Source organism: Meles meles, chromosome 9, assembly GCF_922984935.1.
Source record: "Meles meles chromosome 9, mMelMel3.1 paternal haplotype, whole genome shotgun sequence".
NCBI classification, from domain to species: Eukaryota; Metazoa; Chordata; class Mammalia; order Carnivora; family Mustelidae; genus Meles; species Meles meles.
Genome location: NC_060074.1, coordinates 34511811 through 34527630, shown reverse-complemented (window position 1 = coordinate 34527630; position 15820 = coordinate 34511811). Strand labels below are relative to the sequence as shown.

Genomic DNA, 15820 nt, shown 5'->3' with positions numbered 1-15820 from the left:
ATGCTCAGCAGAGGTTCTGCTTAGGGATTCTCTCCCTCTTCCTCTGCTCCTCCCCCTGCTCACTCACACACCACATGCTTTCACTCTCTCTCTCTCTCACTCCCTCTTTCTCTCTCAAATACATAAATTTTTTAAAAGATTTTATTTATTTATTTGACAGAGAGAAATCACACGTAGGCAAAGAGGAAGGCAGAGAGAGAGAGAGGGAGGGAAGCAGGCTCCCTGCTGAGCAGAGCCCAATGTGGGACTCCATCCCAGGACCCTGAGATCGTGACCTGAGCTGAAGGCAGCGGCCTAACCCACTGAGGCACCCAGGCACCCCTCAAATACATAAATCTTTTTTTTTTTTAAAGAAGAAAATAAAAATCGCACCTAATCCTACTGTCAATAGTAATCAGTGTTATTTATTGGCATGTTCCCTTTCATTATTTTGTAATGCTTTCCACTCTAATTTTTCATGAATCATCCTTTAATTGTTATCTTTCACTTTAAAGAAGAAAATTTATTTCTAGATCCATGATATGAGCCATATTTGCTTTTAAAAGACAGAACAGATACAAGTTTTCTCCACTTATTGAGTACATGCAATGTCACACACATCTCTGTATGTAGGATGCTTGTTAGTTGTGACTGTGAGTGGCTGGCAGGAGGGATAAACTCTTCCAGGAAACTTTCATACCTGCTGCCCTTGGGTCTACAGGCAACACACCAATCCTCTGAGCCTTCTTTACCCTGTGTTAGCGGGATAATGGTACAAGCTATGGACCTCAGATTTAGTGAGGAAAACCAAGAGACCTGTGCCTCTTTGGGGTCAGAATGCCCGAGGATCTTCTCCCCGATGAGTTCTGCCATGCTGGGCAAGTGGCTTTCCCTCACCCTTGTCTTCTGTAAATAGGATAGCAGTAACTATTTCAGATGATTATTGTGAGAATTAAATGAAATAACATATGGAAAGAACTTACATAATACTTGGTGGACAGAAAACAGTGATTGCGTATTAACTGTTATTTCAATATGTGGGCAATGGCTTTGAAATTTGTGAATACTATTTTGAGTGTTCCTTGTGAGACTCTTGTTGATAAATAAGCTAAAATCGAAAGGTGTCACCAGTAAGAATCTTCCCCCAGAATGAAACTTTCTCCTATTTTATAACTGTAATTGTGCACTAGGTTTTTGGATAAATGTGATCATTCTGGAGGTCACGTTTATTTATTTCTCAGCCAATACTTAATCAGTATACCTCCTGGGAGACAGACTTGTTCAAGGTACTGGGGAACAGCGGGGAACAAAATAACAAGCCCTCTGCCCTCTTGAAGATCAATTCTTTTTGGAAAGAACAAATAGTACATTAAAAAAAAAAGACAAGTAAATTTACACCATAATCACATCTTGTTCACAGTTCTTTAAAATGAATCAGTATGATGGATGCAACACAGAGGAACGGGGAGACAAGTTCTTCTGGGAGGGGTGGTCATAGGAGGGCTCTCTCAGGAGGTGACAGTTGAATAGAGATGTAAAGGGTGAGAAGGATAAAAGGTACAGGTCAAAGGAAAATATTCAAGGTAGAAGAAAGAGTAAGTGGGAATACCCTGAAACCACTAAGTCTTAGCAAGTTCTAGGAACATGAAGCATGTACTGAGGAGAAGAGTAGACCAGGACAATATGGGAGGAACAGGACCAGGTAAAATAATATGAAGTACAGGCTGCAGTGAAGAATTTGGATTTATCCTGAGTGGAGGATTGAGTGATTTAAAACACTTTCAAATGGTGTGGTTCAATTTCTGGGTTTTTTTTAAGATCCCATCAGAAAAAAAAAAATGGATTGGAGGAAATACGAGTTGACTAGGGAGAGTAGATAGGAGGCTATCACCATAATTCACTGAATGCTTTAGACTAGGACTGGCAAGAAAGGAGGAGAGAAATGGACAGATTTGACTGATGTTGCATAAATTGAATCAACAGGTTTCTCTGATCCATTGGATATAAGGATAAAGGGGAGGAATATTTCAAGGATGAGTCTCTGGTTTTTGCTTTGAACACTTCTATGCATGACGGTGCCATTTAATAAGAAGACAAAACTAGATGAAGACAGATTTGGGGGATATTGGCCAAGAATTCCATTGTGGGCATGTGAGGTTGGATAGGCCTACTAGATACCCAGTAGAGATGTACATTGGGCAGATTCAAAAACAAGTTTAGAATGCAAGGGAGTGGCCATGAATGAGACATAAACTTAGAAGTCAGTGACCTGAAGGGACATGTTTGGGGATTTCTGTGTGCATAGAAAAAGGTTCAGAAAACAAATATTTAACAATGAGTAGAGGAATGACCAAAGAGGCCTAAGAAGGAATGGCCATTGAAATATAGATAAACCAGAAGAGTGGGTCCTAATGCCAAGAGAGAAAATGTCACCTGTGTGGAATGGGCTGAGGACCTGAGAGTGACAGCAAGCCAGAGAAGAGCCCAGCAGCTGTGGCCACATGGAGGATGCCAAGGACTATGGTGGAGAATTTCCATGGAATCAAAGGGTTAGAAGGAGCATCAAAACATACTTTCATTCAGGATTAAAATTTAAAAAACAAAAGAAAACAAAACAGAAAGACTAGAAACTTGCTTCTTGAGACTACTTGGAAATATCGAGAAAACATAACCCAAATCCTACTGGCATTTAACCATCTTGTTAAATAAAAATAAATGTTCTTTGGTTTTTGGTGTTTGGTGTTTGTTTGTTTGCTTGCTTTTAACTAGGCACAATCTAAAGTGTAATTTAAAAATCCGGTTTAGAAACTGAAACTCAAAGATAACGGGCTTTTCTTTCCAGGGCTGGGAAAATGACTCCTTCCACATGGATTCTTTTCCCTGTACTAAAAATCATATTCAGAAGTGTAATGTTTGTATTTGGGCCAGTCTCGCCAGGCATGAGAACATGCCCGAGTTCAGAACCTGCATCAAAATAACCTTTTATGTCTTTAAATCAGGAGGGACAAGTTGATTTGAGATGGTTTAAATACCCATATTGTTTTTAATTTATTTTAAAGTTGATACAAGTGTTTAAAAAATATAAAATGACTTGGTGAAAAAATAATTTCATTGTGCTTATAAACAATAATACAAAAAACTAATAAAATAGCCTCACCTAAACTCCACAGTAATTTTTTATGTAACGGCATTGTCTTTAAACATTTCTGTATATTATTCAGTGACACTCTTTTGTTAATGTAGCCATTTTTAAACTCATCATTTTTAATTCTTTGAGCATATTTTTAAGTTAATCGAAATATTTCTCCAGGTTGCCGAAGAACCAGCTCCTGTAATTAATGAATGAGTTTCTGAAAAGACTCCCTCAAAGAACTTTTCCATGATGAATAAACAATATTTGACAGCATGTAATCTTTTAGTCAGTCCATTGAAAACCAAATTCAAGTTGATGGTTTCTAGTATAAAATATTTCTTTGAAAATAGCAATTGATTCCAAAAATCTGAACAAATAAACCTGCTTCACAGCAGAGTTACCTTCAAATTTTATGTTCTTCATTCTTTTAAGAAAATACAGAATTCTAAACATAAGAAGCCTATGACTTAATTTGTTAGGCTTTCAAGTGTCTGATTAAACAAATCCTTATTGAAAAGCCAGTGATTCAAAAAGTAAGATTTGACATTTAAGTTGAAAAGGTGGATTGGAAGAAATAAATGAATCTCCATATGAGCTTTAATTTCTTATGGATTATCAAAGTAGGTAATTTATTTCCATTCACCAAGCAGAAATGAAAATCAAAATGCCCCAATTCATGAAAAATAATAGGTTTGTTTTTTTTTCCCTTTGACCTTCAATGTGTTTTGAGCTCCTACCTGAGTTATTTTCATGTAATTTTTGCATTTTCAACTCTTGGTAGATGACCACTACTACAAACCAAAAATTTTTCTAAGCTAAATTAAATTTGTAAAATATAAAACTTTTACTTTTTCATTAGCTTATTTTTTAATAATTTATTGAATTTCATTTTATATGTGTAGTTCTGTTTCTAATAGTTAGGAATTACACTAATAGCCCTGTAATAAGCTAGCCATATTATTGTGTTTCAAAGCATATGAGATACCTATTAAACATTCAGTACAATCTGCAGCATGAGTCTGTACAATGATGAACATTATGTGATTTTTGTATGTAACCTGCTTGTCCACAGAACACCTGCTGGTAGGCATCCATTCAAAATTAAATAGCATAAACAAAAGTAAAAATGTTTTTCATAAGCATATTCCATTTTTAGAAGCCCATAATTAATTATACATAATTAAATCTATTTGCATGTTTATAATTATATGTGTGTATATGTACATATATATGATATGTATTTAATTACATGTGCATATATTTACTTCAGTCCTTGTTTCATTTAATTTTTGTTGCATTTGATGGTTGTCTAGTGGAAAATCCCTTCTTTCTTGAATCTTTCTTTGATTTCTGTGATACTTTGCCTATATGAAAATTGCCATTTGCTCTCTTTAAATCTCTCTCCACTCCCCAGTCTCTTTTATAAACTGCTTTCCCTTCTCCATCTCAATCCTTTGCATGCTGATATTTCCCAGGATGTCATTCTGATTCTCTTCCCTTTATCTCATGGCTAGACATGAGCCCACATCCAAAACTGTCCAGCCCAGTTTCCTTGCTGAGCTCAAAACTCAACTGTGATTGGAATGTCCTATAGATGACTGTGTGTATCATCCAGCACTCACCTCTGTACCTTTATCATATATATTATTGAATGACATTGACATCCACTTAGTTTGTTATGTACCCAAATCTAAGACTTTTCTTTTATTCACATGTGCCCCTGTGAACAGCTCTCTCCAGCCAACCGGACACCCAGTGGACTTCTGCATACTTTGATTGTACCTCCTTAATATTCCTCAAATGCATCTCCTACAAATTCATTCTTTCGTGTTCTTTATGTTCTTATATGAATTTATGGCTTTGCACATATCACTCAACCAATCATAGATGTCCCTTCTAATCACATTTTTACCGGAGGTCCTGGGATTAAGCCCTCCACCCCCACCCCAGCTGGGCAAGCTACATGCTCAGCAGGCTACATGCTCAGCTGGCTACCTGATCAGCTGTGAGTTAGTTTCTCCCTCTCCATCTGCTCCTCACATCCCACTGCTTCTGTGTGCACTTTCTCTCATTCTCTCAAATAAATAAACAAAATCTTTAAAAAAGAAAAACTCGACCAAGAAACTTTCCTTTCCTTCCCATCTTCCATTCTCTTCCCATTTTGTCTTTATTTCATATCTTCCCTTCCTTCTTAGCATGGTGGTAAGAGGTGGAGGGGCAGTCACACAGAGCCTTGGAGCACACAAGAACTCCACATGATAAGGGAAAGAAAGCCGTGTGAAGTCACAGAATCCTTGCACATGGTCTTGCCAGGATCTGGGACACTTGGCAGAGTGGTACAGAGCAGGCAATTAGAGAAGGCAGCTGTGGTTGGGAGACTGGTTACTTCGAACCAGTAAGTAAAATGATTTAACAAATAAGGAAATAGGCCAATGATAAGAAGAGTCAAGTCTTTCACTATTAAAGGAAGGAGTTACATGAAATATGAATAGGGGAAAGGCTCAAAAGAAGTCTTTGGATTTGAATTGGAAATATAAGTTTCAACATGAACTTTTGAGTTTTTAATAAATATTCATGTACAGATACAGATAAAGTAATCATTGTAGATGTGAATGTTACGTGTATGGACACATGCATGTGTATGGGTGTGTTTGTAGATGTGTGTGTTTGTGTCCCAGTAACAATGAGCATAATGAGCCCTGAGATCTTGGTTTCTAAATGTCACCCTCACAAAAAGGAAGCAGAGCTCTATGGAGAAATGACTGGAGCAGTGGCAGTATAAGATGAGCATAGAACACCTTGTTGAATAAAGAAGTGTCCCCTAGAATTATGGGGATCCACCAAGAAGACACCTCTAGCCAAGGAGCTACATCTAGCCAAATCTGGGACAATTTGAGCACTACTATAAATAATGATAGTAAGATATTTAAATCTGTTGAATAAAATAATAGTAGTCCATAAGTCTATACTTAAATAAATAAATAAGAAATAAGAAGGGAAAGCTCATCATTATGGTAGAATGCCAATGAATAAAGGGAGAAGGAATGATGGAACTAGATAATCACCATTGGTAGCCATCAGAGTTGTAGTTGGTTCTAGTGGGAGTGATCAATGGTAGATTAGGTTTGATGAGTATCAGGACATAGGAGTAGTCTTAGAATATTTCTTTAAAACTGCTGATCACTTACCTCTTGATATATATTATGATATGAAAAATATTATGTAGTTTACCTACTGTTTTCTTAAATAATATACTGATGGGACAGCTGCAGGTATAATGATTTTATATCAAAACCACTGACTCTTTGTTTTTCCTGCAGATTGAGCCTTTTTTTGTGAGTGTGGCACTTTATGACCTCAGAGACAGCAGGAAGATTTCTGCCGATTTTCATGTGGATCTAAATCACACTGCGGTCAGGCAGATGCTCTCAGGGTCTTCCGTGGCTTTGGAAAATGGAAACATTAACACTGTCACTCCCAGACAATCAGAAGAACCTCACATCAAAGGCTTTCCAGAGGAATGGCTGAAATTTCCAAAACAGGTTGCACTTTTGTTTACTTGTGATGGCACCAAAAACGCTTGTTTCATTGTTCTCACCAAAAGATTACATCAGTTTCTGAAATAAAAATTCCCTTAAAGCTGTCCCTTTAAAAAAAAAAAAGTGGGATTTTGTTAATGTCTTCAATATGCTTCCTTAGATTCTTACTAGCTGTTTTCCCTGTACATAGGCTATATTTTCTGTAAGCAATCCGCATTCTGAAATTGTTTTCGTGGCCAAAATCGAAAAAGTACTGATGGGGAACATTGCAAGTGGTGCTGAACCTTATATTAAGAATCCGGACTCCAACAAGGTAATGCATTAAGTTTTCCATAAATAATTTCAATTGCTTTCAAGATATAAAATCATCTTGCCTTGAAGAATTATCAAGCTTGGTAAAATGTAAGTCTTGAAATAGACACTTTTAGTGAAATGAATGTCCCTTAGGAAAATTTGAAAGTTTTTATTCTTGGTTTATGTTTTTGACTGACTTCTGATAATCTATTAGTAGAAATAAACTTAAATGTGAATGAAGCTTTAACTCCAAGGATCAAAGTATTAGCAATAATGAAAAGTTAGGATTAATCTGATTTAAAAACAAGTGGATACTTAGTTTACTGATGATGAAATAAGTGAAAAAGTAAGATAGATAATTTTATGTCAATTTATTCTAATATACCTAAATGAAGAAAGAGGAAATACTAAAAGTTCTTTGAATGGTGGGACTACAAGAAATATTTTCTTCCTTTTTTCTTTTTTTTAACTTATTTTATTTTTTTTTTTAGAGAGATTGGGCACATGTGGCAAGGGGAGAGGGAGAAAGAGAGACAACCTCCAGCAGACCCCGCTGAGTGTGGAGCCTGATGCAGGCCTCAATCTCACTATCCTGAGATCATGACCTGAGCCAAAATAAGGCGCCAAAAGCTTAACTAACTGAACTACCCAGGCGCCTCTCTTTCTTTTTTTTTTTTTAATAACTATATTCTCTTTAATAATCAAATATTACTATTTAATAGAAGATAAATGTTAAATGTCTGTATTTTTCACACAAAGGAAATACATTGGGGAAAGAATGCCTAAACATTAAATTTGAGCATGTGCCTTTTAAGGCAGTGTTTAGCATAATTATGAGATTTGGGGCTTGGCAAACTATGACATGCCAGCCAGATCCACCTGCCACCTGTTTCTATAAATAAAGTTTCATTTACACAGTCACACTGATCCATTTATGGATTGTCTGGCCACCTTCCCACTAGAGAAGCAGAGCTGAGAAGCTGTGACATAAACCACGCGGTCCACAAAGCCCAGTATATTTACTGTGTGACCCTCTGCAGAACAAGTTTGCCAACCACTGCTATCACAAATAAAAGCATAACACAGACTATGAGTGCAAATTTGAAAACACTTTCCATTCAATGTTTTAAGGTCTTTCAAGTCTGAAAAAAAGGGGAAAATTTTGGCACTCCAAGACAAGGGTACCAATGTATTTGAAATTTCCAGAGTGAAAATTCCAGAACACAATACAGTAGGTCCAACACAGAGGACAGTGTTTGGTTCTTCACAAGACAGAGTCTGCAGGCCAGTGAGGCAGAATTTCGGAGTTTCAGTGTAAGATAATATGGAAAAGTATGTATTAGTATTTTACTTTGACAGTTTGTAAAGAGGTGTTCTAAACATATTTTTGTTTCTTTTTCCCTCAGTATGCACAAAAGATACTAAAATCCAACAGGCAGTTCTTGAGCAAGTTGGGAAAATACCGCATGCCTTTTGCTTGGGCGGTGAGGTAGGTTGACAGCAACAATCAACAAAAGAGTCATGCATTTATAGTCTCCATTGAAAACTTCAGTTTGAACACCTCTCTGTTACCTGGTTGTTGTTGTTTTTAAGATTTATTTATTTATTTGATAGACAGAGAGACTTGCATGTCCACAGGCAGGGGGAGGAGCCAAGGGAGAGAGAGAAGTAGACTCCTTGCTCAGTGCAGCGCTCAACTCGGGGCTCGATCTTATGACCCTGAGATCACGACTTGAGCTAAAATCAAGAGGTGGAGGCTTAACTGACTGAGGCATCCAGGCGCCCCCCCCCTGCTATTTTTAATACACCAACACCTAGAAGAATATTACTGTGGTCATCTTCATAAACAGTGCTCCCCAGAAACATGTGTTTTACAAGACAATTTAGCAAGACAGTTTAAAATAGATTGAAGCTGCGACATGAGTGCATGTGTGTGCATGACCAGATACCCCGTGGCTTCTTGGTAGGATCGATGTCATTACTTGTTTATTATGCATATTTCGTTCAATAAACACTTGACTTTATATCAGTCCTGAGAGTTTGGTGTGCATAAAATTCAGATGGAAGCACTGATTTCTTATGCAGCTGCATATTTTCATCTTTGTGCAGGGCACAGGGCTATATCTGGATGTCCAAATGAAACCATCAATTTGATCATCAAAACTCTCTTTGATTTCACTAAATTTTTCAGTACCGGTTCATGCTCTGATAGAAATGCTGAGTTATGCGGACACTGCAGGTAGAATCATCCCCCTGGACAGATAACCTCTGCATAAAGAACAAGAATTGTTTATGGATTTAGTTAAAGATCAATTCTTATTGTCCTCCTCAATCTCTTGGCCTCCTTATGTCTGTAGGAATTTCTTTTTTTTTTTTTAATTAACATATGATGTATTATTTGTTTCGGGGGTACAGGTCTGTGACTCATCAGTCTTACACAATTCACAACACTCACTATAGCACATACCCTCCCCAGTGTCCATCACCCGGCCACCCCATCCCTCCAACCCCTCTACCCTCCAGCAGCCCTCAGTTTGTTTCTGAGATTAAGAGTCTTTTTTGGTTTCTCTCCCTGTCTGGTTTCACCTTGTTTCATTTTCCCTCCCTTTCACATGATCCTCTGTCTTGTTTCTCAAATTCCTCATATCAGTGAGATCATATGATTAATTACCTTTCTCTGATTGATTTATTTAATTTAGCATAATACCAAAAGAGGATCATAGGGGAAGGGAGTGAAAAAATAAAACAAGACAAAATCAGAGAGAGACACAAACCGTAACAGACTCTTGACTATAGGAAGCAAGCTGAGGATTGCTGGAAGAGAGGGAGGTAGAAGATGGGATAACTGGGTGGTAAACATTAAGGAGGGCACATGAAGTAATGAGCACTGGGTGTTATATGCAACTGAAGAATTACTGAACTCTAACTCTGAAACCAATGATACACTCTATGCTAATTTAATTTAATTTAAATAAAATAAGATTTAAAAAGAGGAAAAGCCCGTCACAGACATAAGGAAGAAAAGTTAGCAACATATAAACCAAAAGAACTTTAAAAAGTTAATTAGTGCTACAAAGTAAGACAGCCTTAAAAGTATTCATTTGAGTATTGGTGACATTGTCCCAGTGGTGGTAACTTTAAAAATCCAGAAAGAAGACAGAATTTGTTCCTTTTGCTATTTTTAGTTCTCCCAGTACCCAGGGATGAGCATACTGGAGTGAATCCACCAATATTTATTATCCTTTTGAGGTTCTTCCTTGAAGTTGGGGACAGGTGGATGGGAAGGGAAAGGTAGAAACATGAGCAAACAGAATTACACAGTCTCCAGGAATGAATTTGCCCTCAGACATCCCTGTCATAAGGGAGAATGAGACCAGGCCCAGGAGTTGGACAGATGTGGTCCAAATCAGACCATCACTTAAAGAATGGTAACTTCAGGCAAGTTTCCTCTCCAGGTCTCAGGGTCCCATCCACAGAATGAAGCTGACAGCATCTGCCTCATGGGCAATAGGTGTTGTCTCAGATACAAAAGCATTTGACATAAAGTAGATCACACATAACTCTCTGTCCCTCTTGTCTGTCTCTCTCTGCAGGAACAGCTAATGTCATCATCTAATGCATGGAACAGATAGTATTTGAATATACTGACTCCTCTATGTTGTATTTCATTGTTTTTTTTTCCATTTTATTTATTTTTTTCAGCGTAACAGTATTCATTCTTTTTGCACAACACCCAGTGCTCCATGCAAAACGTGCCCTCCCTATTACCCACCACCTGTTCCCCCAACCTCCCACCCCTGACCCTTCAAAACCCTTAGGTTGTTTTTCAGAGTCCATAGTCTCTTATGGTTCGCCTCCCCTTCCAAATTTTTTTTTTAATAAACATATAATGTATTTTTATCCCCAGGGGTACAGGTCTGTGAATCGCCAGGTTTACACACTTCACAGCACTCACGATAGCACTTACCCTCCCCAATGTCCATAGCCCCCTCCCCATCTCCCAATCCCACCTCCCCCCAGCAACCCCCAGTTTGTTTTGTGAGATTAAGAGTCATTTATGGTTTGTCTCCCTCCCAATCCCATCTTGTTTCATTTATTCTTCTCCTATCCCCCTACCCCCCCATGTTGCTTCTCCATGTCCTCATATCAGGGAGATCATATGATAGTTGTCTTTCTCCGATTGACTTATTTCACTAAGCATGATACGCTCTAGTTCCATCCACGTCGTCGCAAATGGCATGATTTCATTTCTTTTGATGTCTGCATAATATTCCATTGTGTATATATACCACATCTTCTTTATCCATTCATCTGTTGATGGACATCTAGGTTCTTTCCATAGTTTGGCTATTGTAGACATTGCTGCTATAAACATTCGGGTACACGTGCCCCTTCGGATCACTATGTTTTTATCTTTAGGGTAAATACCCAGTAGTGCAATTGCTGGGTCATAGGGTAGTTCTATTTTCAACATTTTGAGGAACCTCCATGCTGTTTTCCAGAGTGGTTGCACCAGCTTGCATTCCCACCAACAGTGGAGGAGGGTTCCCCTTTCTCCACATCCTCGCCAGCATCTGTCATTTCCTGACTTGTTCATTTTAGCCATTCTGACTGGTGTGAGGTGATATCTCATTGTGGTTTTGATTTGTATTTCCCTGATGCCGAGTGACGTGGAGCACTTTTTCATGTGTCTGTTGGCCATCTGGATGTCTTCTTTGCAGAAATGTCTGTTCATGTCCTCTGCCCATTTCTTGATTGGATTGTTTGTTCTTTGGGTGTTGAGTTTGCTAAGTTCCTTATAGATTTTGGATACCAGCCCTTTATCTGATATGTCGTTTGCAAATATCTTCTCCCATTCTGTCAGTTGTCTTTTGGTTTTGTTAACTGTTTCCTTTGCTGTGCAGAAGCTTTTGATCTTGATGAAATCCCAATAGTTCATTTTTGCCCTTGCTTCCCTTGCCTTTGCCGTTGTTCCTAGGAAGATGTTGCTACGGCTGAGGTCGAAGAGGTTGTGCCTGCATTCTCCTCAAGGATTTTGATGGATTCCTTTCTCACATTGAGGTCCTTCATCCATTTGGAGTCTATTTTCGTGTGTGGTGTAAGGAAGTGGTCCAATTTCATTTTTCTGCATGTGGCTGTCCAATTTTCCCAGCACCATTTATTGAAGAGGCTGTTTTTTTTCCATTGGACATTCTTTCCTGCTTTGTTGAAGATGAGTTGACCATAGAGTTGAGGGTCGATTTCTGGGCTCTCTATTCTGTTCCACTGATCTATGTGTCTGTTTTTGTGCCAGTACCATGCTGTCTTGATGATGACAGCTTTGTAATAGAGCTTGAAGTCCGGAATTGTGATGCCACCAACTTTGGCTTTCTTTTTCAATATTCCTTTGGCTATTTGAGGTCTTTTCTGGTTACATATAAATTTTAGGATTATTTGTTCCATTTCTTTGAAAAAAATGGATGGTATTTTGATAGGGATTGCATTAAATGTGTAGATTGCTTTAGGTAGCATAGACATTTTCACAATATTTATTCTTCCAATCCAGGAGCATGGAACATTTTTCCATTTCTTTGTGTCTTCCTCAATTTCTTTCATGAGTACTTTATAATTTTCTGTGTATAGATTCTTAGTCTCTTTGGTTAGGTTTATTCCTAGGTATCTGATAGTTTTGGGTACAATTGTAAATGGGATTGACTCCTTAATTTCTCTTTCTTCAGTCTTGTTGTTGGTGTACAGAAATGCAACTGATTTCTGTGCATTGATTTTATATCCTGACACTTTACTGAATTCCTGTACAAGTTCTAGCAGTTTTGGAGTGGAGTCTTTTGGGTTTTCCACATATAGTATCATATCATCTGCGAAGAGTGATAGTTTGACTTCTTCTTTACCAATTTGGATGCCTTTAATTTCTTTTTGTTGTCTGATTGCTGCGGCTAGGACTTCTAGTACTATGTTGAACAGCAGTACTGATAATGGACATCCCTGCCGTGTTCCTGACCTTAACGGAAAAGCTTTCAGTTTTTCTCCATTGAGAATGATATTTGCGGTGGGTTTTTCATAGATGGCTTTGATAATATTGAGGTATGTGCCCTCTATCCCCACACTTTGAAGAGTTTTGATCAGGAAGGGATGCTGTACTTTGTCAAATGCCTTTTCAGCATCTATTGAGAGTATCATATGGTTCTTGTTCTTTCTTTTATTAATGTGTTCTATCACATTGATTGATTTGTGGATGTTGAACCAACCCTGCAGCCCTGGAATAAATCCCACTTGATCGTGGTGAATAATCCTTTTAATGTACTGTTGAATCCTATTGGCTAGTATTTTGGCGAGAATTTTTGTGTCTGTGTTCATCAAGGATATTGGTCTGTAGTTCTCTTTTTTGGTGGGATCCTTGTCTGGTTTTGGGATCAAGGTGATGCTGGCCTCATAAAATGAGTTTGGAAGTTTTCCTTCCGTTTCTATTTTTTGGAACAGTTTCAGGAGAATAGGAATTAGTTCTTCTTTAAATGTTTGGTAGAATTCCCCTGGGAAGCCGTCTGGCCCTGGGCGTTTGTTTGTTTGGAGATTTTTGATGACTGTTTCAATCTCCTTACTGGTTATGGGCCTGTTCAGGTTTTCTATTTCTTCCTGGTTCAGTTGTGGTAGTTTATATGTCTCTAGGAATGCATCCATTTCTTCCAGATTGTCAAATTTGTTGCATAGAGTTGCTCATAGTATGTTCTTATAATTGTCTGTATTTCCTTGGTGTTAGTTGTGATCTCTCCTCTTTCATTCATGATTTTATTTATTTGGGTCCTTTCTCTTTTCTTTTTGATGAGTCTGGCCAGGGGTTTGTCAATCTTATTGATTCTTTCAAAGAACCAGCTCCTAGTTTCATTGATTTTTTCTATTGTTTTTTTGGTTTCTATTTCCTTGATTTCTGCTCTGATCTTTATGATTTCTCTTCTCCTGCTGGGTTGAGGGTTTCTTTCTTGTTCTTTCTCCAGCTCCTTTACGTGTAGGGTTAGGTTGTGTACTTGAGACCTTTCTTGTTTCTTGAGAAAGGCTTGTACCGCTATATATTTTCCTCTCAGGACTGCCTTTGCTGTGTCCCACAGATTTTGAACTGTTGTGTTTTCATTATCATTTGTTTCCATGAATTTTTTCAATTCTTCTTTAATTTCCTGGTTAACCCATTCATTCTTTAGAAGGATGCTGTCTAGTCTCCATGTATTTGGGTTCTTTCCAGCTTTCCTCTTGTGATTGAGTTCTAGCTTCAGAGCATTGTGGTCTGAAAATATGCAGGGAATAATCCTAATCTTTTGATACCGGTTGAGACCTGATTTGTGACCCAGGATGTGATCTATTCTGGAGAAGGTTCCATGTGCACTAGAGAAGAATGTGTATTCTGTTGCTTTGGGATGAAATGTTCTGAATATATCTGTGATGTCCATCTGGTCCAGTGTGTCATTTAAGGCCTTTATTTCCTTGTTGTTCTTTGGCTTGGATGATCTGTCCATTTCAGTGAGGGGAGTGTTAAAGTCCCCTACTATTATTGTATTAATATTGATGTGTTTCTTTGATTTTGTTATTAATTGGTTGATATAGTTGGCTGCTCCCACGTTAGGGGCATAGATATTTAAAATTGTTAGATCTTCTTGTTGGACAGACCCTTTGAGTAGGATATAGTGTCCTTCCTCATCTCTTATTATAGTCTTTGGCTTGAAATCTAATTGATCTGATATAAGGATTGCCACCCCAGCTTTCTTCTGATGCCCATTAGCATGGTAAATTGTTTTCCACCCCCTCACTTTAAATCTGGAGGTGTCTTCGTGTCTAAAATGAGTTTCTTGTAGGCAACATACTGATGGGTTTTGTTTTTTTATCCATTCTGATACCCTGTGTCTTTTGATTGGGGCATTTAGCCCATTAACATTCAGGGTAACTATTGAGAGATATGAATTTAGTGCCATTATTAGCCTGTAAGGTGACTGTTACTGTATATTGTCTCTGTACCTTTCTGATCTACTACTTTTAGGCTCTCTCTTTGCTTAGAGGACCCCTTTCAATATTTCCTGTAGAGCTGGTTTGGTGTTTACAAATTCTTTCAGTTTTTGTTTGTCCTGGAAGCTTTTTATCTCTCCTTCTATTTTCAATGATAGCCTAGCTGGATAGAGTATTCTTGGCTGCATGTTTTTCTCGTTGAGTGCTCTGAATATATCATGCCAGCTCTTTCTGGCCTGCCTGGTCTCTGTGGATAAGTCTGTCGCCAATCTAATATTTTTACCATTGTATGTTACAGACTTCTTTTCTTGGGCTGCTTTCAGGATTTTCTCTTTGTCACTAAGACTTGTAAATTTTACTATTAGGTGACGGGGTGTGGACCTATTCTTGTTGACTTTGAGGGGGGTTCTCTGCATCTCCTGGATTTTGATGCTTGTTCCCTTTGCCATATTAGGGAAATTCTCTCCAATGATTCTCTCCAATAGACCTTCTGCTCCCCTCTCTGTTTCTTCTTCTTCTGGAATCCCAATTATTCTAATGTTGTTTCATCTTATGGTGTCACTTATCTCTCGAATTCTCCCCTCATGGTCCAGTAGCTGTTTGTCCCTCTTTTGCTCGGCTTCCTTATTCTCTGTCATTTGGTCTTCTATATCACTAATTCTTTTTTCTGCCTCATTTATCCTAGCAGTGAGAGCCTCCATTTTTGATTGCACCTCATTAATAGCTTTTTTTATTTCAACTTGGTTAAATTTTAGTTCTTTAATTTCTCCAGAAAGGGCTTTAATATCTCCAGAGAGGGTTTCTCTAATATCTTCCATGCCTTTTTCGAGCCCAGCTAGAATGTTCAGAATCGTCATTCTGAACTCTTGATCTGACATATTACCCATGT

General features: G+C 38.0%; 1 protein-coding gene across 10 annotated transcripts in view; it reads left to right on the top strand.

The window, feature by feature from the left end:
* The window catches only part of DOCK10 (dedicator of cytokinesis 10), a 278280-nt gene that overhangs the window by 176011 nt on the left and 86449 nt on the right, over nucleotides 1–15820 (top strand). For all 10 annotated transcript variants that reach the window (XM_046018397.1, XM_046018398.1, XM_046018396.1 and 7 more), the window contains exons 12-14: nucleotides 6433–6654; nucleotides 6842–6964; nucleotides 8352–8434. In XM_046018397.1, the coding sequence (XP_045874353.1) occupies nucleotides 6433–6654; nucleotides 6842–6964; nucleotides 8352–8434 (428 nt within the window). The remainder of the gene's footprint in view (nucleotides 1–6432; nucleotides 6655–6841; nucleotides 6965–8351; nucleotides 8435–15820) is intronic.